Source organism: Geotrypetes seraphini, chromosome 5 (assembly GCF_902459505.1).
Source record: "Geotrypetes seraphini chromosome 5, aGeoSer1.1, whole genome shotgun sequence".
NCBI classification, from domain to species: Eukaryota; Metazoa; Chordata; class Amphibia; order Gymnophiona; family Dermophiidae; genus Geotrypetes; species Geotrypetes seraphini.
The window spans coordinates 110,096,573-110,124,549 of NC_047088.1; the positions used below are offsets into that span (position 1 = coordinate 110,096,573).

Below are 27,977 nucleotides of genomic sequence, written 5' to 3' on the forward strand. Positions count from 1 at the left end.
GTCTGTAAACTGCTTGGTCCTACCTGATAGTTAAAGCGGTAGAGTAAATTCTTAATAAATAAATAATCCTGTCCTGGATAAGAAGGCAATTTCCTTGCCACGATCAGCTCAGCAGCAGCGTCTATTTGAAATGTAAGCCAGCATTTTGTTGGCTTACATTTCAGGTGTCTATCGCAGCCCTAGGGAGACACCTAGGGTTGCTTAAGCTCGCCCAAAGCCACTTCCGGATGAAACTATGCCCACACCCAGCCTTGGGGAGCTTAAGTGTTCCAATGTGTCTCTCTGCACCTGTGACAGACACCTACTGTGTATGCGGTCTGCCTCAGGGATTTTTTTTTATTTTTTAGAAACGTGGTTAGACGTGGTTAGACAGTGGTAGGACGCTTACCGCTGCCTACAATCAGGACTTGAATATGATGTCACTGGCTGCTATGCCTTTTGGAGTGGGGGCAATAGGCTCTGATCTTCATCTAGTTGGGCTTAGAGATCCCTGCCATCTACAACAATGCTGCATCATGTCCAGCTGTAGCTATATCCCTGCTGGGAAGTTCTGGGGGGTGGGGAAAGTCAAGAATTGTAGGTCCACTCTGATGACATGGCCATGTAAAAGACTTTAAAGAGCTTCTACTGCCACTGTAGAGGCAGTATGAATTGCTGGCATATTACCCCTTGCCAGTACATGGCACATCTCTCTAGGCCTGACACTCCAGGCTGTTTCCTGCCTTGTCTGATGGCCCTTCTTATTGCATCAGGATAATCTGCAGAACTGGATGCCATTTCAGCTCAACTTCTGCACAGTGCTAAATCTATTGAATAGGGAAAAAACCACAGCGGAATCTCTCCTGCTATGAAAGGGACCTACCAGTTCATATGGCAGAAAACCACATTTGCTATAGAAGAGAAGACTTCATCAGGTAAAAAAAAAAAAGCTAGAGTGATAGCTATGTCTGTTAACTACTTAAGCTTGATTCCAGTAAAGGAAACAACTGAATTTAAAACACTCTTTCCTTTCCCTACAAATACTGCATTTAATCTTTCATTCCATGCCCATATGCATTTCCAAGGCCAATGCCTCATTAACAAAAATATTTGGGAACTCAAGAAGGGAATGGAATTGGAAGAGCAAACAGTTATATTTGCTTAAGATTGTTATGTTTTATTTGTTTTCAATCAAGAGGGAAAATTAGTAGCACCCATTTCACTCTTATTATTTTGGGCCTTTTTATTAAAGCCAGGGAACCATACCCTCCCACTTCTTATATGTAATCTCCCATAAAGTGCTCCAGAAGCATGTTCTTTATATTACTCATATCTGATTTTACTTGCCTTGTTTTCCTGAGATTGGTCATTGATATTCATGGAGTAGATGGTACGAGAAGTACAGGGAATCTGGGCTTTTATGTCGCCAGAGATCTGATAGTGGTTGATTGTTGGGTTCTGACCTGCAGACAGGATCTGTGGACAGAATGAAGCATTCTAGCTTTACGGTTCAATAATTTTTATTGATGACTTCACAATAATACAACAGGAAAGAAAGTAACAAATACAACTCTTTGTCACCCTTTGTGTAAATTAAAATACATTTCACCCACCCCTCTCAGAGTAATATAGATAATCAATTTGTAGAAATAAACAAAGAAAAATTAGCACACAATAACACAAAGGCTCATTTGTATACAAACACAATAAGGAACCAAAAAACAAACCCCAAGCCCCCACCCCATATCATGTAAACCCCCCAATGCAACAATCAACAACACACAGCCCAGAAAGCGAAAAGGGCATTGTAACCAAGGAACAAGTGCTAACCATAACTGATCCAAACTAAATAAAGCTTAAAAACATTCAGCTATAAACACCCATACCCCATAACCCACCCACCTACCAAACTGAAGATTCAGGAAACACAACTGAGAAAAATTCAGGGAAACTCTAAAATATTTAAGGGGGATCTCAATGCAGAAGGGAAAAAGAAAACTACTAAGAGGCCCATAAAAAAGGGGGAAGAAAGAAACCATAACATTTGCCCTCTAATGAAAGGGATCCCCCAATCTATTTATTATCTGACTCCAGGCCCATTGGAAAACTGATTGCAAATAACGCTCCCAGGTGAATAAAAAGGGCTTCTTTTGCTTATAAGTTGTTTGAGCATCTCTTGCTTCCCAGAGGATCAGTTATGAAATGTGGGCTCTCCAAGGCCAAGAGGAGGTTGACTGTGAAGAAGTCCAGACTAGAGAATGACACGGGGAAAAAATCTGTACCCGTCACCGCTCCGTCCGCGGCCCATCATCCTCTGCACCGCCCCGTCGCCGCAATCCCTTTCACCGCCCCGTCACCGCCACTGCCATCCCATTCACTGCCCCATCACCGTCCCCGCAGCATCCATATAAGCCTTAGTACTGTAATATTTAGCTTATTCCTTTCTTATAAATCAAAGTTCTGGCTGCTGAACTAGAGAAAGAGTTGTTCAGCTGGCAGGGCTTTGTTTATAAATTTTTATCAACACAACTAATATACTACTTTATCCTAAAGCAAAAAATAAATAAATAGAATTTTTTGTTTTCTACCTTTGTTGTCTGGTTTCTGTTTTCCACATCTTTTCATTCAATTCCTTCCATCCACTGTGTGTCTTCTCTCTGCGTCTTCCATTTACTGTTATTGTGCCTCTCCCTTCACCCCCCCCTTAATTGGTCTAGCACCCATCTTCTTCCCTCCGCTCCCCCATAGTCTGGCATCTGTCTTCTTCCCTTCCAGCATCTTCTCCTCACTCTGTCTTCCACATTTCCCTTCACCCTCCTTCAATGTCTGTTCTATTCCTTTCCACCACCACCCTTCCCTCCCTCCTTTACCATCTGTTCCTTCCTACCACCCTTCAGCTCCTCTCGCGTGGCCTATCTACCTTCCTCACCTTGAACCTTCTTTGGTATTAGTGGGATAAATAAATTGAAGGAGATATTATCCACAGCTAAGACCAGGGCTAGTTGATGAAGAGCAGATACGGAGAAAGCACCTGGGGTTGTGAAGGAAGGCTTAGGATGTCATTGTCTAAGAGGTTTACTTGCAAATGAGCCCCAGAAAGCAAAAGGAACCCTCTACCTCCTGTGCCAGCATTTCCTTCACCAGCCCAAGCTCAAAGGAGTTTCTTGAGGTCCCTCCAGAGTTTTCATCCATTGAAAACCCATCATTTCCCCCCATTCTCTACTTCCTAGCACTGATATATCATGCCTAGTCTTGCCAGCGCAGAAGGAAGGAGCCAAAAGCCTCACCTTGAATTGGACTAGAGAGCAAGGAAGCGGGGCGAGGCTGCTCCTTGGCCAACCTGCCCTCTTTCTTCTCGGTTGCACTTTGTCGCCCTCCTCTTCGTTTGCGCAACTGAACACGACTCTGCTGCCCGAAGCGTCGACGACGATGAGCAGCCCGGCTTTCCTCGACTCGTCCTCTCCTTTTGTCCGGTGCATGGCTTTTACTGGGGGCCGCGTCCGGCTCCTCCTTCGGGGCGCCCTTGTGCAGGTGGATTATGTCAGCGATGTGGTTCAAGAAGAACCTGAAGTGGGCGCTGTGGTGCTGCTGCATGAGCTGGGCGTAGGCATTCTTCTGGGGAGGGGGCGGTGGATCCATGGGGGGAGTAGCGCCCGTCACTCTCACACCAATGAGGCCATTTTCCTCGGGGCGCTTGACCTGATCCCGTTGGCCTCCCGGGCCGGAACCTGCCCGTCTATGGCTACTCACTGTTCAATCTTCTGCTCTGCTGCAACTTCCTGTTTCCGGTTGCGTCAGAGCAGAAGATTGAACACTGAGCAGCCCCGTTAGCGCGGCTCTTTGAAAGCATGCAGGTCGCTGAAAAGAAAAACCTGCAAACTAAGGTGAGGTGAAGGGAGGGAGCCGGCTAAGATCCATCGGGCGGGCAGGAGCTGCGGGGACCGTGCGATCCTTGATGCCTCACTGCGGAGACAAGACCATTCACCACTCCAAGGGGCGGTGAATGGCCTTGTCCCCGTACCCGCAGCAGCTGCTATTTTTCTTTCCCTGTTTCGGCGGGTTACCCGCGGCTAAACGCGATAGCCGCGGGTAAACTGCCACCGTGTCATTCTCTAGTCCAGACCTCAAAGATGGTTTTATATCCCAGTTAGCTAAGTTTCTGAATCTATTGCAGAGTCCCCCTCCCCCTAAGGCCACAAGGTTTGAAAAAGCCCAATAGCAGCACCTCAGGAGTTCAGGGTACTACTTGGCCCAATATCTTGCGTATATATGCACACACCCTATTCCAGAAAAGACGCACACTTGGACAGGACCAGCAAGCATGGCTAAAAGTAGCACTTTCCAAAGAGCATTTTAATAGATAATAGAAAAGAATTTTGAGTGATCTGTATGATTCAATTGATGTATTATTGTACACTTGATGTAAGATGGAAAAATGAATAAAGAATTGGAAAAAAAACAACAAAAAGCATTTTAAATAAGGCACTAGGTAAGTAGCTAACATGGTGAAGCTGTGACAAAGTTATGTATGCCCTATGACTAAACCAATACAGACACTCTCACAAAGAGGCACTGTAAGCAATATTAGGTATTGCCCTCAAGCTAGTTCCCACATCCAAACTCTCGAAGGAAGTGCCCAAATCCCATTCCCAGCTATATCTTACTAATGAAAATTTTTTGGGTGGCCATCAGGAAACTAAAGCCTTAAGTATACCTGAAATAGAGGAACAATCAGGAGAGACAACATCGAAGAAACCCCTCATTTTAATCCCCAAATGAAAGTTGATGGCAGCGGAAACTACAGAAAATAGTGTTTTGAGTTGATGAAAGGCAAAACAATGGCCACAACCCAGAGGAACTCTATATGAAAATTCTTGATAAACTGGAAAGATACCCTCATGATCTAACACATTTTCTAGAGAATAAATTCCCGAGGTCATCCAGAGGGGAAAAATGTGATTTTCCATCCCTGGCAGAAACTCCAAGTTCCCCCTAATGGGTAGAAGATCAGATATCTTCGGGTTACCTCACAAACATAAAACCAATGCTCACCAGGCATCCTTCAAGGGTCGCACAACCCAACTAGATCTAAGATACCGTGGCATAAGGCAAAGTGGGGCTTGCAGAATAGATGCAAAGTGATAGGGAGCCAGAAATACACACTCAAAGGAGAGATGGCCATAATCCTAACTCCCCCTCAACCAGTCACAAATGTGCCGCAATAAACAAGCTTCGTTATAGCTCTTAAGGTCAGGTAGTCCCAATCCACCCAAATCCCATCCGCCAAATATCCAGGACAATTTAAGTTTAGATTTTTTTTGCCTGTCTAACAAAACCAGTGGAGCAATTTGTGTAAACTAGCCACATCCACTGCCTTCAGCTTAAGAGGAAGTACCTGCAGTAAGAACAGCCATTTAGGGAATACAGAAATCTTATAAAGACTAAGTTATGTATGCCCTAAGTTATGTATGCCCCAGCTAGTTAAAGATAGAGGGAGTCCAACTGCCTCCTGGTTCTAGCCAACAGGAGTTTAACATTAATACCATATAAATCTGCAATCTTTCTCGAGAGCAAAATCCCCAAGTACCGAAAGGAATCAATCTGCCCAATGAAGCAGGAAAAATGGGCTGCACTCCCTATGTAAGCCCTCCGTAGGAGACATAGCTTCAGACTTATCCAGGTTTAATTTAAATCTGGAAAAATCTCCAAATTCACACAAAAGCTCTAATAGAATCCTAAGAGACAGTCGAGATTCAAGAAAGTACACCAATAAATTGTCAACAAAAGCTGCTGCCTTAAATTTGTGGTCTCCCAAATGTTCTCCCTTAATCTCGGGGTTGGCATATATATCCCTCAAGAGTGGATCAAGAGTTAGTATGAAATGTAAAGGGGATAGGGGGCAGCCTTGTCGGGTGCCTCTACAAATAGAAAAAGATTCCGAGAGATGACCATTCACCCAAAGATGAACATGGGGATCTTGATAGTCTGAATATCTTGCACAAAAAAAACCCCTGGAAGCCATAAGAGTGGAGCACCACATAAAGAAAATCCCAGTGGGCCCTATTGAAGGCCTTCTGTACATTAAAACTAATTTCAAGAGAAGGCCTAAGATCTCTAACTGCCATCTCATAACTATGATTTGTCTTAAACTGCAAACAATGTACCATCCCTTTGTAAAGCCAACCTGTGATTCATGGATCAAAGCCGGTAACACCCGTGTCAGCCTATTAGCCAACACTTTCGCTAACACTTGGTTTTATAATTAAGAAGTGAAATGGGTCTATTAGAACCCGGATACCAAGAATCATGCCCCAGTTTAGGCAAGTCAGACATAAAAACCACCAATAACCAAAATGACACTGAAGGTGTTTTTATATAGATATAAGGGAACAAGCCTCAGAACATGGAGTTTCACCCATTCCGGGTTTTCTCAAAGAGACAAACAAATCTGTTCTCTTACTCCTGCTTACATCACCAGCTTGAACCCATCCTCCCTTGGTTATCTAGAGCAAGAGCTAAGCACTTTAAGCTATAAAAGCTGAAAATGAATTGAAGCAGTTTACAGCACTTAAAAGCACCAGTGCATTTTTTTTTTTAATTTTATATAATTCTTTATTCATTTTTAAAACTTTCATCAAGTGTACAACAATCATAATAAACACAATTAATCAGAGCACTTGCATATCTTATCATTATAATTTAAAAATACAAATGTAACCCTCTCCGCACCCTCCCTCAAAGCCCTTCATTCATAATAAGAAACCTATATTTGTACCCCTCCCCCTCCCAATACTATATGGTGTATAACTAATAGAAAAATGGCATTTAATCATGACAAAAAGACGTAAATGGCTCCCAAATTTTAATTAAATTATTATAATTTCCATTTTGTATCGCTATTGATCTTTCCATTCTATATATGTGACATAATGAATTCCACCAAAAATTAAAATTCAGCCTACTATGATCTTTCCAATTATTAGTAATATGTTAGATGGCAACTCCAGTCATGATCATTAAAAGTTTATTATTACACGATGATATCTGACTCTTTTTTCTCATATACATTCCAAATATCACAGTATCATAAGATAACACTACATCATACCAGACTTTGCTAAAGCTACGGCGGAGAGAACCAGTGCATTTTTTAAAGATAAGTACAATTTTTAATCTGTCGGTTCTGTGTTCTGAAATAAGCTGTTAGGTTATTAAGTAGTCAAGTGGTTGAGTTGAGTATGAATTAAGAGATTTAAACTAGATGAATTTTACTATAGATCAGACATGCCAAACTCTGGCCCACAGTGTGATAAAAGCTGGCCCGCCAGACATTTTGCAATTTATATTTAAGCTGGCCCGCCGGCACGAACCGCTGCTCTTCCTCTGCCTTTGCCTGGTCCTCCCTCCATCCCGGCCTCCTCTTCAAAGCAGCTTGCATAGGATCGCAGGTCGGCTGTAACGAATCTAGCAGGCTGCATCGGCCTCCGTAGCACATTCCCTCTGCTGCAATCCTGTTCGTCAGAAGAGGAGCGTGACCGCGGGAGAGGGAATGTGCTGTGAAGGCCGACGCAGCCTGCTAGGTTTTCTACAGCCGACCGGCGATCCTATGCAAGCTGCTTTGAAGATGAAGGCCTTTAAACCAATAATGGGATCATTGGTATTACTTGAACTTTGCTTTTGTAGTCCTACTTCTTCTTGCTTCCTAAGTGAATGTAGATCACCGTGAATTAACAGCATCCTTCCTCAATCATATTTGTGATAAATCAAAAAGTTAGTCAATGAAAATAAATCTGCCTATCAACTTTGCAAAACATGAATTTGCTATTTACAGTACCACCCGGACCCGGACTCTCGGCTCCCAGTCTCTCCCCCACCGAGGTATTGTAACTGGAGCCATTGACGGGTCTAGGAGAACTAGAAAAGGACTGGAGCTATTATCTTTTAAGTTTGTAGACATGACACCAGGATCAGGAAGTGCCTCGGCGGAGGACCAATACAGCACTCAAATCTGTCAACCACCAGCAAATTGTCCTGTCCTTCTTCCTCTCTGATCCCATAATTTTTCTGTTCTCTTTTCAATTGTCAATGCTGTTGATTTCTTCTTTCTTGTAGACTTTTTTAATGTAACAAGTGGAGCTGTCTTAGGTTAACATGTACAGATTGGGCCTGAACCAACTCATGCTCCATTGCCAGGCAGTATTGAGGGTGAAGGGTAATTGTGCAACTTAGAAGCACAGCTCTCATTGGCTCAGTCCCAGGCCAAGGTGCTCTCAAAACCTGTTGCTGCTGACACAGTCAAGCCTTGGATCAGCCCCTGTGTCACAGGAAAGTTGCATGGGGCTTGGAGTTTGAAGATGATAGAGAAGGTACAGGGGTGTAAGTAAGAATGATGGGCAGAGATGGAAGATGAATGGTTAGCACGGAGAAAGAAGAAAATGACAAATGGGCAGGAGACTCTGGCAAGCGAGTTATCAGAAGACAACCAGAGCCTGGGAGCAACATGACTTGAACAACAAAAGGTAGAAAAAATAATTTTATTTTCTGTTTTGTGATTACAATATGTCAGATTTGAAATGTATATCCTGCCAGAGCTGGTGTTAAGACAGCAAGCGAGAATTAGGACCTAAAAGAGAGAGGAAAAGTCTTTTTTATTTATTTTGTTTACATCACAGAGCCAGCATGGGATTGGAGAGGTTTTAACTGTATGTTTCTACTAAGACTAAAAGGTCCTTTTATTAAGCTGCGCATTTAGTGAATGCTAAATCAGTTAGCGTACCTTAATAAAAGGACCCCTACGTATCAATAAAAAATTTGGCCCATGACTTAGCCTATGTTTTAGATTTCGGCCTCTTATGTGATTGAGTTTGACACCCCTGCTATAGATTAAAGAGTAATGAATTAAAGTAATGAATTATTAATTGAGTTAAAGGTAGGGAGGATGGATTCAAGATGGTGATGTAAGAGAACAGATTTGTTTGTCTCTTTGAGAAAACCCGGAATGGGTGAAACTCCATATTCTGAGGCTTGTTCCCTTATATCTATATAAAAACACCTTCAGTGTCATTTTGGTTATTGGTGGTTTTTATGTTTGATTTAATTGACTGGTAACCACCAGGTTTTTTCCAGTTTAGGCAAGACCACAATCTGAGCTTCCCTAAGGCTCCCCAGCAGGGCAGGAGCCTCGATACAGTGGTTGAACATGTGAACCAATGGCAAAGTAACTTCCCCTTGGAGAATCTTATAATACTCTGCCCAAAAACTGTCAGGACCTTGAGCATTTATTAAATAGCTTTGAGAAATAGCCCAATCCACCTCCTCCTCCTCCTCTGTAATACGGGCAAAGGCGGCTCAGATCCGAAAGAGATAAACAGGGTAAATCAACAGTCTCCAAATACAAGGAGCTCTTCAAGCCTGGCTCCCCTGAAGCAGCATATAACTATTGATAATAAGCCCAAAAAACAAACATTGTAACTTTAATGAACAAAGTTCTAGGAACAGCATTCTGTCAGATGCATTGGGATTCAACAAATGATACAAAAGAGACTAGTGGCATCTTGATGCTGAAGACAGAAAAGTGGAAATAGTCAGAGGAGACCACCAGGAGAAGAAATCAGATAAGCTTTGTATTTAAACTAATGTTTATCTACTCCACTCTTGTCTTGGATTTCCATTTGTAAAAATTTATCTTTCTTTTAGTTCTCCCTCCTTTAATAGCTTTATCAAAACATAAGCTCTAGTCTATGTCTTTAAAAGTACACGATATAGACTCTTGTCCTTGTAAGCTTATGCCTCAGTCTTTTAGCTTAAAGATGCCACCAACTTCCCTCTCCCAGGATTCATTGAATGTACAAATTGATCTTTCTCTTTTTTTACCTAGAATTTAAACTGAAATGTTCTGCTCTCATAGACATTGTAATCCTTAAACTTATCCTTTTTATTATTATTGACATTCTTTTCTTTTTTAAATTGTATTCTTATTGTGCAACACTTTGTTACTACTTAAAGGAAGAGCGGCACATCAAATATAATTAACCATAAACCTTTGCACGATACAGCACTAAAAAAACACTGAAATCCAGATAGATCATGTCTTGCTTTACAAGATTTTATATCTATCTATCTATCTATATCTATATACACAAATACATATATTTTAATCTAATGTTCTACTACAGTATTTGATACCACACTTCTCCAATCATTGTTACAATAAAACAGTAGCACAAGATGAAAATATAGAGAATTAATCCAGGAAACTGATGATTGAGTTAGAGGGGATAAGTTAAAATCAATGCAGTCCTTAAATATAATCCAAGAAGCTAAACATCCCACCCCCTACTATTCATGCTCCCAGACTAATGTTCTAGTCAAATGAATAGTAACCAATTCAAATACAATCCAAAAACCACAACTTTGGACCCTTCTATTCCAGTTCTATCCCACATCAAACGGTTTGGTTTGATATAACGGCTAAAGTGGAGAGCGGCCGCACGATACTTAAAGTCCTAGATTTCAAACGTACGGACTTTAATGCAATGGGAAAGTACCTGAAGAAAGAGCTGTTAGGATGGGAGGACATAAGAGAAGTGGAAAGACAGTGGTCTAAGCTGAAAGGAGTGATAAAAATGGCTACGGACCTTTATGTGAAGAAAATCAATAAAAACAAAAGAAAAAGGAAGCCGATATGGTTCTCCAACCTAGTGGCTGAGAAAATAAAGGCGAAAGAGTTGGCGTTCATGAAATATAAAAAAACCCAAGAAGAGGAGAGCAGAAAAGACTACAGGGTGAAACTGAAAGAAGCCAAGAGAGAGATACGCTTGGCGAAGGCACAGGCGGAAGAACAAATGGCTAAAAATGTAAAAAAGGGAGATAAAAAATTTTTTCAGATATATTAGTGAAAGGAGGAAGATAAAAAATGGAATTGCTAGGCTAAAAGATGCTGGGAACAAATATGTGGAGAGTGATGAGGAGAAAGCAAATGTGCTAAACAAATACTTCTGTTCTGTGTTCACAGAAGAAAATCCTGGAGAAGGACCGAGATTGTCCGGCAAAGTTACACGAGAAAATGGAGTAGATTCTGCGCCGTTCACGGAGGAGGGTGTTTATGAGCAACTTGAAAAACTGAAGGTGGACAAAGCGATGGGACCAGACGGGATCCATCCCAGGATACTAAGGGAACTCAGAGAGGTTCTGGCGAGTCCTATTAAAGACTTGTTCAACAAATCTCTGGAGACGGGAGTGATTCCTGGGGATTGGAGGAGAGCGGATGTGGTCCCTATTCATAAAAGTGGTCACAGGGATGAAGCAGGAAACTACAGGCCGGTGAGCCTCACTTCAGTTGTTGGAAAAATAATGGAAGTGTTGCTGAAAGAAAGGATAGTGTATTTCCTTGAATCTAATGGGTTACAGGATCCGAGGCAACATGGCTTTACAAAAGGTAAATCGTGCCAAACGAACCTGATTGAATTTTTTGATTGGGTGACCAGAGAGCTGGATCGAGGACATATGCTAGATGTAATTTATTTGGATTTCAGCAAAGCCTTTGATACAGTTCCTCATAGGAGGCTGTTGAACAAACTTGAAGGGCTGAAGTTAGGACCCAAAGTGGTGAACTGGGTCAGAAACTGGCTGTCGGACAGACGCCAGAGGGTGGTGGTTAATGGAAGTCGCTCGAAGGAAGGAAAGGTGACTAGTGGAGTCCCTCAGGGTTCGGTGCTGGGGCCAATCCTGTTCAATATGTATGTAAGTGACATTGCTGAAGGGTTAGAAGGAAAAGTGTGCCTTTTTGCAGATGATACCAAGATTTGTAACAGAGTAGACACCGAAGAGGGAGTGGAAAATATGAAAAAGGATCTGCAAAAGTTAGAGGAATGGTCTAATGCCTGGCAACTAAAATTCAATGCAAAGAAATGCAGAGTAATGCATTTGGGGATTAATAATAGGAAGGAACCGTATATGCTGGGAGGAGAGAAGCTGATATGCACGGACGGGGAGAGGGACCTTGGGGTGATAGTGTCCGAAGATCTAAAGGCGAAAAAACAGTGTGACAAGGCAGTGGCTGCTGCCAGAAGGATTCTGGGCTGTATAAAGAGAGGCGTAGTCAGTAGAAGAAAGAAGGTGTTGATGCCCCTGTACAGGTCATTGGTGAGGCCCCACTTGGAGTATTGTGTTCAGTTTTGGAGACCGTATCTGGCGAAAGACGTAAGAAGACTTGAGGCGGTCCAGAGGAGGGCGACGAAAATGATAGGAGGCTTGCACCAGAAGACATATGAGGAGAGACTGGAAGCCCTGAATATGTATACCCTAGAGGAAAGGAGAGACAGGGGAGATATGATTCAGACGTTCAAATACTTAAAGGGTATTAACGTAGAACAAAATCTTTTCCAGAGAAAGGAAAATGGTAAAACCAGAGGACATAATTTGAGGTTGAGGGGTGGTAGATTCAGGGGCAATGTTAGGAAATTCTACTTTACGGAGAGGGTGGTGGATGCCTGGAATGCGCTCCCGAGAGAGGTGGTGGAGAGTAAAACTGTGACTGAGTTCAAAGAAGCGTGGGATGAACACAGAAGATTTAGAATCAGAAAATAATATTAAAGATTGAACTAGGCCAGTTACTGGGCAGACTTGTACGGTCTGTGTCTGTGTATGGCCGTTTGGAGGAGGATGGGCAGGGGAGGGCTTCAATGGCTGGGAGGGTGTAGATGGGCTGGAGTAAGTCTTAACAGAGATTTCGGCAGTTGGAACCCAAGCACAGTACCGGGTAAAGCTTTGGATTCTCGCCCAGAAATAGCTAAGAAGAAAAAAAAAAAAAAAAAAAAAAATTTTAAATTGAATCAGGTTGGGCAGACTGGATGGACCATTCGGGTCTTTATCTGCCGTCATCTACTATGTTACTATGTTACTATCTCCATCTCTCCATCAGCATGTACAACTTCCTTCAAATGAACATATTTTCCCATAAAAAGAGAGGTAGTAACTCTCCATCCCAACAGCTAGTGGTAATATATTCTATAAATAAGGACCCTATACTATGAAGAAAATATTGATACCCTAATGCAGGGGTGCCCAAATGGTCAATTGGATTGACCAGTAGATTGCAAAGGCAACGTGAGTCGATCGCATTGCCTTTGCGATCATTTTCTCCCTGTTGCTTCCCCGAGCCAGGCCAAGCGTGTACAAGCGCCGCACTCACAAGACTTCACCTGGAACTTCCTCTCCGACGTTAGAATTGACGTTGGAGGTGAAGTCTTGTGAGTCCGGCGCTTGTACGCGCCTGGCCTGGCTCGGGGAAGCAGCAGGGAGAAATTGGCATGGCGGCTTGGCCTGCAATGAAATGTTTGAAAATCTGAGTATTGATGGTGTCTCAAGAGGCTGCTTTTGCATTCCCTTCAACTTTATTGTTGCAGGGTGTGGAAGTAACAGTTAAACTTGAGTTCTTTCAGATTGTACTCTGCCATTTTTGCTTCATACTCATATTAATGTTGTAGTTCGGTCTGTGTTTTTAAGATGTGAATGTTGTGCTTGTTGAAGTCTTAATTTGGGGGGGGGGTAGGGAAAGAATTGGGTAAGTGGAGAAATCGGTGCGATGGCTTGGGGAGGAGCAGGGGGAGAGAGAAAGAAAGACAAGCAGGCAGGAGGAGAGAGAAAGAAAAAGAGACAGAAAGAAAAGGGGAGGGAGCAGAAAGAAAGAAGGGCAGAAATAAATAAATATTGGATTTACAGAATAAGGAAGTGCAACCAGAGACTCATGAAATCATCAGACAAAAGGTAGGAAAAATGATTTTATTTTCAATTTAGTGATCAAAATGTGTCCGTTTGAGAATTTATATCTGCTGTCTATATTTTGCACTATGGCTCCCTTTTACTAAACCGTGATAATGGCTTTTAGCACAGGGAGCGTATGAGCATTGGGAGCTGCGTAGGGCATTCAGCGCAGCTCCCTGAGCTAAAAACCGCTATCACGGTTTAGTAAAAGGGGAGGGAGGTATATTTGTCTATTTTTGTATAGTTGCTACTGAGGTGACATTGCATATTTTAAAGTATTCTGCCTTGACCTCTGAAAAAAAACCCAGAATACAAATGATAATTAACATTTTCTCTGCATACAGTGTGCTTTGTGTTTTTAAAAATTTTATTGTTGGTAGATCATTTTGACTTGGTCATTTTAAAAGTAGCTCACAAGCCAAAAAAGTGTGGGCACCCCTGCCCTAATGGTATGCAGATAGCTATGCACATAACATAGAAACATAGAAACATAGAAGATGACGGCAGAAAAGGGCCACAGCCCATCAAGTCTGCCCACCTCAACAACCCTACCCCCTTGAATTTACCCCCCTAGAGATCCCACATGTGTATCCCATTTCCTTTTAAAATCCTTCACGCTGCTGGCCTGAATCACCTGAGGTGGAAGTTCATTCCAACGATCGACCACCCTTTCGGTGAAGAAGAACTTCCTGGTGTCGCCATGAAATTTCCCGCCCCTGATTTTCAGCGGATGGCCTCTTGTAGCAGAGGGGCCTTTAAAAAAGAAGATATCATCTTCCACCTCAATACGGCCGGTGATATATTTAAACGTCTCTATCATGGCATTAAGACTAGAGAACAAACACACATGATTACTGGTTTCAAGTTTACAAACCCTCTATCTACTGATAAGAAATATGGACTATTAGAAGTAAAAAGCAATGGTTTATTCAGCAAAGCAATAAAGACAAATAATAATGAAGAAATAGAACATAAGAACATAAGATTTGTCGCTGCTGGATCAGATCAGTGGTCCATCGTGCCCAGCAGTCCGCTCACGCAACAGCCCTTAAGTCAAAGACCAGTGCCCTATTTGAGTCTAGCCTTACTTGCGTATGTTCTGTTCCAGAAGGAACTTATTCAACCTTGTCTTGAATCCCTGAAGGGTGCTTTTCCCTATAATAGCCTCCGGAAGAGCGTTCCAGACCTCCACCACTCTCTGGGTGAAGAAGAACTTCCTTACGTTTGTACAAAATCTTTTCTTTTCTAACTTTAGCGAGTGCCCTCTCGTTCTCTTCATCTTGGAGAGGATGAACAAGCTCTCTGTCAATTCCCTTCAATATCTTGAATGTTTCGATCATGTCCCCTCTCAGTCTTCTCTTTTCAAAGGAGAAGAGGCCCTTGTTGTACACCAACTCACCCAGCCCTTAACCATTTTTGTCACTCTTCTCTGGACCCTTTCGAGTAGTCCTATGTTATTTTTCATGTACGCAACCAGTGTTGGATGCAATATTCCAGTTGGGGGTATAACGGCAGGATAACCTTTTCAGATCTGTTCGTGATTCCCTTCTTAATCATTCCTAGCATTCTGTTCTGTTTCGTTGACTTGTCTACAAGTACTCCCAAGTCTCTTTCCTGGGGGCTCTCTCTGAGAATAGCACCGGACATCCTGTATTTATGCATATGATTTTGGTTACTGACATGCATCACCTTGTACTTATCCACCCACGTTGAACCTCATTTGCCATTTCATGGCCCATTCCTCGAGCGTATTTATGTCTCTTTGTAGGTCTTCGAAATCCTTCTGTGTCCTCACTACTCTGAATAACTTTGTATCATCTGCAAATTTAATCACACTCATCGTGCCAATTTCTAGGTTGTTTATAAATATGTTGAAGAGCACAGGCCCGAGCACTGAACCCTACGGCACTCTACTTGTGACGCTGTTCCAATCCGAGTATTGTCCATTCACCCCCACTCTCTGTTTCCTATCCGCCAACCAGTTTTTAATCCACGTGAGTATATCACCCTCGATTCCATGGCTCGCAATTTTTCAAAGTAGACGTTCATGCGGAACCTTGTCGAATGCCTTCTGAAAATCTAGATATACAATGTTGACCGGGTCACCCTTGTCTATCTGCCCATTTACTCCTTCGAAGTGGTGCAGTAAGTTTGTCAAGCAAGATCTTCCTTTGCTGAAGTCGTGCTGGCTTGTCCTCATCAGTTTGTGTCCGTCAAGGTGATCGATGATGCGATCCTTTATCAGCGCCTCTACCATCTTTCCTGGTACCGAAGTCAGACTCACTGGTCTGTAGTTTCCCGGATCTCCCTTCGAACCTTTCTTGAAGATCAGCATAACATTCGCCACTTTCCAATCTTCCGGAATCTTTCCTGATTTGATCGACAGATTTACTATTAGTTGGAGCAGTTCAGCTATAACCCCTTTCGGTTCCTTGATTACCCTTGGGTGGATGCTGTCCGGTCCCGGGGTTCATAGTTTTTAAGCCTATCAATCTGTCTGCATACCTCCTCTAGACTGACCATCGTCCCTATCAGTTTCCTGTCTTCATTTCCTGTGTATAGCCTGTTGGCTTCCGGTATATTGGATATATCCTCTTCAGGAAATACAGAAGCAAAAAACATGTTCAGTTCATTGGCGATGGCTGTGTCCTCCTCAGAAACAGTTCCTAAGTACTGCTAACACCAAAGTCTAAATCAGATAGGGACAGATAAGCTCAGTGTGACTAGGTATGAAACACACACTTCATTTTCCAGATAATTAACCCTGTTTTGATCACAAAACCTGACCGCCTGTAGGTGTCAGTAGAGTCTTCTCCATGATGGTCCTGCGATAAACAGATGTAGCAGACCTGGTCCCAGAAGGTCATTCAGTTCCCTCTTCTCTGTTCAATTCATTGATCTTTGGTTATATATATATATGTGTGTGTGTGTATATATATATATATATATATACACACACACACACACGTCTTATAGCCCGTTACATTAACGGGTGCTAGAATATATGTGTGTGTGTCTCTCTTTATTTCTTTTTCTCTCTCTCTCTCCTTAACCGCTTTCTTTCTTTCTTTTTCCTTGGCTGTCCATTACCACCCCTTGCCTGCTCCCCCTGTCCATTCTCCCTTCCTTTTACCTCCCCTGTGCTCACCACCATCCCTTCACAGCTCTCCTTATGCAGCAGCAGCAGCCCTTCTCCCTTTGTTTTACCTCCCCCCTGTCCAGCAGCACCTTCCTTCTCCCCCTGTCCAACATTAGGCCTCCGTTCCTTTTTCTTCACCCCCCCCCGTCCATCAGCACCTCTTTCCTTCTCCCCCTGTCCAGCAGTAGGCGTCCCTTCCTTTTTCTCCCCCCCTCCTCCTTCTTATCCCTATGATACACTTACCTTGCTCTGCCCCTGATCAGAGTCTCCCGACAGCCGCCCAGTTGCACCCATTGGAAAAGTTCCCTCTGCGGCATTCCCTCCTGATGCGACTCCCGCTGTCTTTCTTTCTGTCTGTCTCTGTCCCTGGCCCCCTTTGTCTGTATATCTCCCTGCCCCTGTGTCTTTCTTCTTTTCTTTCTGTCTCCCTTCCTCCCTCTGTCTGTCTGTCCGAAGCAGCATTCCCTCCCCCCACACCAGTTCCCTGTGCACCTGCCCCTGTGTCTTTCTTCTTGTCTTTCTGTCTCCCTTCCTCCCTCTGTCTGTCTGTCCAAAGCAGCATTCCCTCCCCCTCCATTTCCCTCCCCACATACCAGTTCCCTGTGCACCTGCCCCTGTGTCTTTTTTCTTGTCTTTCTGTCTCTCTACCTCCCTCTGTCTGTCTGTCCAAAGCAGCATTCCCTCCCCCTCCATTTCCCTCCCCCCACACCAGTTCCCTGTGCACCTGCCCCTGTGTCTTTTTTCTTGTCTTTCTGTCTCCCTTCCTCCCTCTCTCTGTCTGTGCAAAGCAGCATTCCCTCCCCCCACACCAATTCCCTGTGCAGCAGCATTAGCGTTTCCTCTACCCCCTTTCCCTTCCCACAGTCGCGACTACAAACGCGGGCCCGAGTCCTTTGCTGCCCCCCCTTCCCTTCCCTTCCCGCGGGCCCGACTACACATGGCGATTCAAGCAGCGTGTGCAGCAGTCTTCACACGCTGCTTCGGGTCCTTCTACTGCCCTGATTTACTCTGGCACGTCCGGAGCAAATCAGGGCAGTAGAAGGGCCCGAAGCAGCGTGTGAAGACTGCTGCACACGCTGCTTAAATCGCCAGTCGGGCCCGCGGTAAGGGAAGAGGGGGGCGGCAAATGACTCGGGTCCCGGGCAGCGGAAAGTTGCTGGGCTCCTCGGTGGGGGTGTTGAGTGGCCGCGACCCCTCTCCTCCCAGACCCCCCCTCGGAGGAACGGAGATCGAGTTGCCGCCATTTTGAAGATCGTTCTGCCCTGCTCCTTGACTGCATTGGACTTCCGACGCAGGTGGGGATCCTGAGAGGAGCCGCTGCCTCGTCTTTCAACTTAAAAATATAGTAAGGCAAGGAGCAGGGCAGAGCGAAGAACAGCAGAGTCTGGTGCAGTTCGAGAGAGGAGCCGGTACCATGCAGAGTAAGAGGCGGGGGTGAGGAAGGCCGCCGCAGCTGTGTAACTTTTTTTTTTAATTTGAAAGCCGCCGCCGCCGCGCATGCGCACTCGTGTTTCTGCGACGGATCAGGGAATACGACTTTTGAGTGCGCATGCGCGGCCTAGCATTTTATTATATTAGATATATAAAAAGAGTTGATGAGAGAACAGCTTAATCGCCCTATAATGGAAGACAAAGTACTGGCAGCTATTCGCTTAGGGGCCTTGTTGAATGTGCCGGGGGTAGATGGTTTTCGGACAGAATTTTACAAACTCTTGCAAGAAGAAGTTGTGCCGGCCCTCACACGTACATTCAAAACCTTTGTAGCGGATGGCTCTTTACCAGAGTGCTCTATCATAAGGAGTGCCTCTGCTGGGTCAGACCAGAGGTCCATCGTGCCCAGCAGTCCGCTCGTGTGGCGGCCCATCAGGTCTAGGACCTGTGTAGTAGTCCTCTATCTGTACCCCTCTATCCCTTCAATCTTTTTTTTTTATCCTACCTTATCTATATCCTTCTAACTGTACCCTTCTTCATCCTATATCTTCCCTATCTATATCCTTCAATAACTTCTTTCTACAATTTATCCAATTTCTCTTTGAAACCCTGTAAAGTACTCTGTCCTATCACACCCTCCGGAAGCGCATTCCACGTATCCACCACCCTCTGAGCGAAGAAGTACTTCCTGGCATTGGTTCTAAACCTGTTCCCTTTTAGTTTCTCTGAGTGCCCCCTTGTTCTTGTAGTTCCCCGTAGGCTGAAGAATCTGTCCCTCTCCACATTCTCAATGCCCTTCATGATCTTATATGTCTCTATCATGTCTCCTCTGAGTCTCCGCTTTTCCAGGGAGAAGAGCCCCAGTTTCTCTAGCCTGTCTGCGTATAAAAGGTTTTCTATACCCTTTATAATACGTGTAGCTCTTCTCTGGACCCTCTCAAGTATCGCCATATCCTTCTTCAGGTACGGCGACCAATACTGAACACAGTACTCCATAGTAGATGACGGCAGATAAAGACCCGAATGGTCCATCCAGTCTGCCCAACCTGATTCAATTTAAATTTTTTTTTTTTTTTTTTTTTCTTCTTAGCTATTTCTGGGCGAGAATCCAAAGCTTTACCCGGTACTGTGCTTGAGTTCCAACTGCCAAAATCTCTGTTAAGACTTACTCCAGCCCATCTACACCCTCCCAGCCATTGAAGCCCTCCCCAGCCCATCCTCCACCAAACGGCCATATACAGACACAGACCGTGCAAGTCTGCCCAGTAACTGGCCTAGTTCAATATTTAATATTATTTTCTGATTCTAAATCTTCTGTATTCATCCCACGCTTCTTTGAACTCAGTCACAGTTTTACTCTCCACCACCTCTCTCGGGAGCGCATTCCAGGCATCCACCACCCTCTCCGTAAAGTAGAATTTCCTAACATTGCCCCTGAATCTACCACCCCTCAACCTCAAATTATGTCCTCTGGTTTTACCTTTTTCCTTTCTCTGGAAAAGATTTTGTTCTACGTTAATACCCTTTAAGTATTTGAACGTCTGAATCATATCTCCCCTGTCTCTCCTTTCCTCTAGGGTATACATAGTCAGGTCTTCCAGTCTCTCCTCATACGTCTTCTGGCGCAAGCCTCCTATCATTTTCGTCACCCTCCTCTGGACCGCCTCAAGTCTTCTTATGTCTTTCGCCAGATACGGTCTCCAAAACTGAACACAATACTCCAAGTGGGGCCTCACCAATGACCTGTACAGGGGCATCAACACCTTCTTCCTTCTACTGACTACGCCTCTCTTTATACAGCCCAGAATCCTTCTGGCAGCAGCCACTGCCTTATCACACTGTTTTTTCGCCTTTAGATCTTCGGACACTATCACCCCAAGGTCCCTCTCTCCGTCCGTGCATATCAGCTTCTCTCCTCCCAGCATATACGGTTCCTTCCTATTATTAATCCCCAAATGCATTACTCTGCATTTCTTTGTGGTCACACCATTGCTCGATACAGCGGCAGGATAACTTCCTTCGTTCTGGTTGTAATACCCTTCTTGATGATACCCAACATTCTGTTTGCTTTTCTTGAGGCCGCTGCGCATTGTGCTGATGGCTTCATTGTGGTGTCCACCAGCACTCCCAAGTCCTTTTCAAGGTTGCTTTCCCCCAGTACCAACCCCCCCATTTTGTAGCAGAACCTTGGGTTCTCTTTCCCCACATGCATGACCTTGCATTTCTCCACATTGAAGCTCATCTGCCATTTATTAGCCCACTCTTCCAGCTTGTTTAGATCACTTTGTAATTCTTCGCAATCCTCTACTGTTCCTACCCTACTACAGAATTTGGTGTCATCCGCAAATTTTATAACTTCACACTTCGTCCCTTTTTCTAGGTCATTAATAAATACATTGAACAGCAGCGGTCCGAGTACTGACCCCTGCGGGACACCGCTTGTGACCTCTCTCCAGTTGGAGTAGTGGCCCTTCATTCCCACCCTCTGCTTCCTGCCTGCCAACCAGTGCTTAACCCAGTCGCCTTCCACCCCGTGGTTCCACAGCTTCCTAAGCAGCCGCTCATGGGGTACCTTGTCAAAGGCTTTTTGGAAGTCCAGATAAATGATGTCTATGGAATCTCCTCTGTCCATCTGTCTGTTTATCTCTTCAAAGAAGTGTAGTAAGTTCGTTTGACACGACCTTCCTTTGCAGAAGCCGTGTTGGGTCGCTTTCAGCAGCCTATTTCTGTCTATGTGCTCACTGATGCTGTTTTTTTTATCAGTGCTTCCATCATCTTGCCCAGGACTGAAGTCAGACTTACCGGTCTGTAGTTTCCCGGGTTCCCTCTTGATCCCTTTTTGAAGATAGGTGTAACATTTGCTACTCTCCAGTCCTCCAGGATCTCCCCTGTTTTCAAGGATAGGTTGCAAACTATTTGGAGTAATTCTGCTATTTCATTTTTCAGTTCTTTTAATACCCTTGGGTGGATTCCATCTGGGCCTGGAGATTTGTCTGTTTTCAATCTATCTACCTGCTGTAGGACATCCTCGAGGCTTATTTCTGTTGTCGATAGTTTTTCTTCTTGGTCTCCATTGAAGATTTTCTCAGGTTCCGGTACATTGGTTGTGTCCTCTCTCGTGAAGACTGACGAGAAGAACCTGTTTAACTTATCGGCCACCTCTTTTTCCTCCTTTACTACTCCCTTTCTATCTCCATCATCCAGTGGTCCTACTTCCTCCCTTGCCGGTTGATTCCCTTTAACATATCTGTAGAACAATTTGAAGTTTTTTGCTTCCCTGGCCAGTCTTTTTTCACTACATTTGTTATCCATACTGGGTCTTTTGTTTTATTCTTTTTACACCCCTTTCTAAATCTAGGAATGTACAGATTTTGTGCTTCTAGCACCGTGTCCTTGAATAGGGACCAGGCTTGCTCCACGGTCTCTGGGTTTTTTTTTAAGCTGTTCCTAAGCTTCTTTTTCACCATTGCCCTCATTGAGACATAGTTCTCTTTCTTGTAGTTGAGCGTTGTTGCTGTGGTTCTCTTCCCTTTGGCTGTTCCTACTTCTAATTTGTACTTGATCAGGTTGTGGTCGCTGTTCCCTAGCGGTCCTACGTCTACATCCTTTGCAGGCCCTTCCAGTCCGTTGAGGATTAGGTCAAACATAACATTCCCTCTCATTGGTTCCTTGACGAGTTGTTCCAGGAAACAGTCCCGCACGGCCTCTAGGAATTCAGTTTCCCTAGCGCTGGTGGAGCTTCCAATACTCCAGTCTATCCCAGGGTAGTTAAAGTCCCCCATTACCATGACTTTTCCGTTTCTACATACCCGCTTCAATTCTGCTTCCAGTTCCTTGTCATCTGCTTATCCAGGTGGACGATAATATAGTCCTACTTTTAAGTCAGATCCATTTCTTCCTGGCAGTTTAACCCATAATGACTCCAATCCTTCCGTTTTTGTTGCCGTGTCCATTCCAGTCGAGTGGATGGTGTCTTTTATGTATAGTGCTATTCCTCCACTCTTCTTGTGTGTCCTGTCTCTTCTGTAGAGTTTGTACCCTGGCAGTACTATGTCCCATTTGTTTTGTTCATTCCACCAAGTTTCAGTGATTCCAATGATGTCTAGGTCCTCTTTTTGGGCCGTGACTTCTAGTTCACCCATTTTGTTCTTCAGGCTCCTTGCATTTGCGTACAAGCAACTTAAGACCTGGTTTTTCTTTATCCCTGCTTTTATTCTTTGAGAATTTCTCCTCTTGTCGTCCTCCTCTGCCAGTCCCTGCTTTCTGTTCCTTTCTTCCTCTTTCTTTGGTGCATCTTTTTCGTCCTCATCTTGCGTCCTTAATTTCTCTTGTTTTTCTAGCTCCCGCTGTTTGCCCTTCTTTTTGACCTCCGGCTTCCCGTGTTTCTTTAACTCCAGTTGTTTGTCTTTTGTTATTTCCCAGCGTTTTCCCCTCTCAGTATCATCTCTGGATACTCTTGTCCGAACCGTTACTGACAGGTCAACTGTCGGCTTTCCCCTTCTTCTTAGTTTAAAGCCTGCTCTATTCCCTCAAGCTCAGGTTTGGGTTAATGGTCTCTCTTCTTCCAGGTTTACTATTGGTCGAGGCACTAGACAGGGTTGTCCTTTATCCCCTCTTTTGTTTGTGTTAACTTTGGATCCCCTTATCAGAGAAATTATATATAATCCAGAGATTAGGGAGATATGGATCGGGGGACCAAGAATGTATGTTCAAATAATTTTTATTGAAGAGTCAAGTTAACAAAGATAATACAAACTCTTACTATTTTCAAAATAGAATACAACCTCACCCCCACCAAAGAAAAACCTCTCCCATCCCCCCAGTCCCCACCCTAGAGCCATTCTCTGGACAGCAAAACAATGAACCAACAATGTAGAGGTTAACAAGATACATCTATGAGCATCAAGAAATATCAGGAATTCAAAAGGTGGCTCTGCGCCAAAGGAGTCATAGTGTTCCAAAATGGTTCCCACAGCTTTTGGAATAGGCGCCCCCAAGGAGAGGAGATTTCCACAATGTCTTTGCGTTCCCATATCAGGAAAGAGATCACTCGAGTCCTCCATAAGGAAAGATCAGGCGCCTCCGCATCCAACCACTTCAGAAGAATATACTTCAGAGCTATCGTTATTGTCCATTTCAGAAAGGTAGAAGTACCCCATTGTCGGGGATGGTAAAGGGGAAGAACACCAAATAGTAACAAAGGAGAACGCTGTATCTTTATTTTCCAAATATGTTCAACAAAAGTTAAGGTGCAGTCCCAAAAGGTCACCACCAAAGGGCAAGACCAGACCATGTGGCCCAAACTCGTCTCTGGACAATGACATCGAGGGCATTGAGCCAAGGCATTAAAACAAGCCAAGTATGCTCTCTTAGGGGAAATAGAGAGATGCAATACCAATTTATAATGTTGCTCCCAAAAAGTCATATATTTACGATAAACACTCAACTGCTTAATAGCCTCTGAGACCGCGTCTTCAGGTAATACCATTTGTAAATCCCGTAACTTATTATGGTCAAGCAAAGGTAACGGTGATGAAATTTAAGTGGAACCAGTTGTTGAGATCCAATAGTATAAGCCATGGACAACAATTCATGTCGAAAAGCAGCTAGATTTCCCGAAGGGAGAGATTGTATATAATGATGAATCTGAAGATATGCAAAACCATCAGAAGAAAGTATATCAAATTCATTTTGTACTTGGTCAAAGGACTTGACAGTCCCATCATCTGCCACTAGTTGGAATAAGTAATGCAGCCCCCTTGCTTTCCATCCAATAAAAACAGCAGTATCAATACCAGGAGGAAATGAAGTATTGAAACATAAAGGCAAGAAAGGGAAGACACGAGTCAAAATACAATGAAAACGAGAAATCCAATTCCAAACCTGCTTCAAAGAGCCGTGTAAAACAGTATGAGAAAGGGTCCCCGGGTGTCCAGAAGGAATAGCATGTAAAAATGCACTAAAATTAAAAGTCCGAAAGGACTAAGAATCTATAATATCAGCGTTTGCAGATATCTCCTGGTCCATCTTCATTACATAAGTTCCTTAAATCATATTGATCTGGCTTTTCCTACTGAGGCAAGAATCAGAGGGTTGGTTGCTCCATTTTAGGAAAATGGTTTTACTATATCAGGTCTTCATAGGACCTTACAGGCTTTGGTTGCCCCAGCTAATTGAGCATTAGTGAGTCATAATTGGAGCCTGGATGCACAACTTCCTGAACTCTCCTTGAACTTAGCTGCATTGATACATTGTATACCAGGCATATCGGTGTGCGCAGACCTGAGAGAATGTCAGTTTAGAGTGTTGCACTGTGCATATTTTACCCGGGATCAGCTGCATAAATCAGGATATTGCGAGTCCCTGGATTGTCAAAAATGCTCTCAGCACACCCATTCCTTTATACATGCGCCAAAATACGGGATTTTTGGAGGAAAATTGTGAATTACACATTTTACTTTTCCCTATCCCTCTGTCTATGGCAGGTTTGTTTCTAAACAAATATAAAGCTTTTCGCCTCCCCTAAAAGGGGAGTGAGGAAAGTGGCAGTGCTGGGACAGAAGAAATCTTATCAGTTTGAGTGGGTGAGAACTCTCCCTCTTTTTGGGCCTGGAGGAACCGTCTTCATGCTTTGTTGCTACTGGAGTGAAGGATGGCTAGATCTACCCCAAAGAGGAAAAAGTATTGCCTCCAAATTTGGATGCCTTATATACAATCTTTAACAAACAAGGTATGCAGTGATATCTTGAATGGGTTGTAGTGGAGGCTCTCGTGGTCTTTTGCTCCTCAATGACCAACTGTGAGTCTCATCTTCTTTTGGTTTTAGTAGCGTCTGTTGGGGTTTTGTTTTGTTTTTTCTCTCTCTCTCTCTTTCTCCTTTTCCTTATTACTTGCTTATTGTTTCATAGGAAGGACTAGATTATTGGGACTTTGGGGAGGGATCAGGGGAGATTGGTGTCTCTAATTTTTTTTTTTTTAATTGTCATTACTGATACTTTCCAATTACTTGTTTATGGCATCATGCTATAGCTCTAAGATATGTTGGGATGGATGTGTTGGTTTGTAGTACGTTGTGCAATGTACATATGAGGGGTGAGGGGTGGGTGGGGTGGAGGGATTAGATGAGCTTATATTTACAATTTGTTGATGATCTGTTTAGGAGGTTTTATTTCCCGTTTGATTGTTTGTTCTTTTGTTATAATCTGTCATCTTTGACATTGTTCAATGTTGTTGGGGTGGGAGGAGGGAGTTAGGGGAGGATAAACAAAAAATGGGCGACAAGAGTTGTTTTATAATACTATGTTTATTGTTGTATTTTTGTGAAGTCCTCAATAAAAACCTATTGAGAAAAAAAAAAGTCACTGAAAGTTTAGGCCCACCATTAAAAACCAATTAAAAATTCATTAAAAAAAAATTAAGCGCCACTAGGAGTCCTCTGGGATTGGCAACTTGGCGCCTAGTAACATCAAAGCCCAGAAGTAGATGTGTTTAGGGGCAGCTCTGTACTTCAGTGTCACTAGGCGCTACTAGCCGTAATTCTGATAGGACCCTAGGTGCTGGAAAATGTAGGCCTATAAAACCCTGGCCTACATTTCTGGTGCCCAAGATCCTTATTAGGTGCCAGTATCCCAGATTCTGAAAGCGGCACGTGTCCGTGATTGACACATGGCAGATGCCAGTTTTCTAGAAGGGGCGGGACCGCGGCAGAGGAAGCAGCGCAGAGAAGGGGCGGGACCGCGGCAGAGGAAGCAGCGCAGAGAAGGGGCGGGACCACGGCAGAGGAAGCAGCGCAGGGCTCACTGGCATCGCGAACCCACGGTAGGCTGCTTCTCCACCACAAACGGTGCGGGGGGGCTGGGGGATGAATCGGACATCGGGAGGGGGGAACCAGCAATGTAAAAAACAAATTGTAAAACGCACTCACGCATATAACACGCATGGTTATGCTTGGTTTGTAAAATCGTGTATAGCGCGCGCGTTATATGCGTGAAAATACGGGACTACTCAAGATGTTCAATGTGAATTACAAAAAGAATGACCAGACAAAAAACTGGGAAAATACAAAATGAATCTACCTTAGAAGATATACTTTAAGGTATTGATTAAACAAATGAGTTTTGATTTCTTTCTAAAATCATACAATTTGTCTCTAATTTCACACCAGTGGGTAAAGAATTCCTGATTATAACTGCTTGGCACGAGTAAAACTCACCAAATCCTGATAAAACATGACCTGATGCTGGCACTCCTGGATGGGGAAGATCGTGGTGGGAGTCAGTGAGCGGAGATGCCAAAGAGTGAGTGCTGGACCACCGCCACACAACTGCAAAGAACAAATACTCATCAATGACTATTATAACACAAGATCCCCCTCCTTAAATCTTTTGTATCATCCCTTATTTCTCTATTCTTTCAGAGATTTTATTTTATTTTCTCAAAAGTGAAACACTATGCTTCAGCAAAGTATGGAGAAGTAAGCTTCAAGAAAGTACAGAATAAGCACAGAGGGTCATTAGTTGCAAAAAAGGAAGAGGAGATCCAGAGAAGCACAACCTAGTACCAAGTATTTAAAGAGATTAAAATGTTTTCTCAAATGATTCAATGAGTATAGGTGCCAGAATGAATAGCCAATAAAATGTTAAGCAGACAATAATGTAATTGAATCTAGCAGGTTATGTACCAGATCTAGAAGGCTGGATATTCATGATCCTTCCTTCCCTTCTACTTCTATCTGGTTGTTACCTTGGGATGCTAGGAAGTATTTGTTTTTATTCTCTTGAGTGTGTGTTTGAGTGTGCTTTCTTTCCTGTGAATTATGGAGTTCCTTTCTGAATATTTTTATTATTTGCATGCCACATTGATCAATGTGTGTTGGAAAATAGTGGTATATCAAGAAACAATAAGCCATAAACAGTGATCATGCTAATACTGGTAATTTTCTCATAGTTTTGTATTTAAACATAGAGGAAGGGGTCTTCAGAATTGGAACAGAGGAAAATTTTACAACAGGGCATAAAATTAAGAGGCTGAGTAAACACTTACATTTGCAATGTGTTTTTATCGGATGCTAACATATGTGGCAGAAATAATATCTTGAACAAGAGCGTGGACAAAACAATTACAACATATTAACATAGTAAATGTTGGAAGACTTGCATAGTCCATCCAATCTGCCCCACAAGCTGGCCAGAGTTGTATTTGGTACTCTATGCTGGTTCTACTAAAAGGAATGATTGAAAAGTAATGAGACTTCCTCTGGTTTTCTTTCCAAGAAGTAGATGTGCTGTGCTGGTTCTTGTGAAGCTCATACATCGACGTTTCTGAACCTGTAGTTGGGACTGCTGTAGTCCTCATTGTTGGGTCACAGCAAGAGGAAGAACTTCATACGTTTCATCATGGCAGATGAGGAAGACGTGTCTGTGAGATGACTCTAGAGGTGTGTGATTGAATTTTGTTAAACTTGGAAAGATTGGTGTTATGCCTATGGCCAGGGGGTAACTGAAACTCAACATACTACGTAATATGTCTCCTCAAGTCTGCTTATCTGACCTCTTTGACCTGGGGGTTGCCCAAACAACATCAAAAGGACAGTAAAACCAGATGGGAAGCTGGTTTCTGCAACAAGTATCTGCTATCTTGACCTCTTTGACCTGGGGGTTGCCCA

At 43.5% G+C, this 27,977-nt stretch overlaps 1 protein-coding gene across 8 annotated transcripts in view; it reads right to left on the minus strand.

Moving 5' to 3' along the window:
• THOC6 (THO complex 6) overlaps window positions 1–27,977 on the minus strand; it is a 199,006-nt gene that overhangs the window by 12,141 nt on the left and 158,888 nt on the right. For all 8 annotated transcript variants that reach the window (XM_033944779.1, XM_033944778.1, XM_033944771.1 and 5 more), the window contains 2 exons: window positions 26,526–26,636; window positions 1,327–1,455 (listed from right to left, as the gene is read on the minus strand). In XM_033944779.1, coding sequence (XP_033800670.1) covers window positions 1,327–1,455; window positions 26,526–26,636 — 240 coding nt within the window. The remainder of the gene's footprint in view (window positions 1–1,326; window positions 1,456–26,525; window positions 26,637–27,977) is intronic.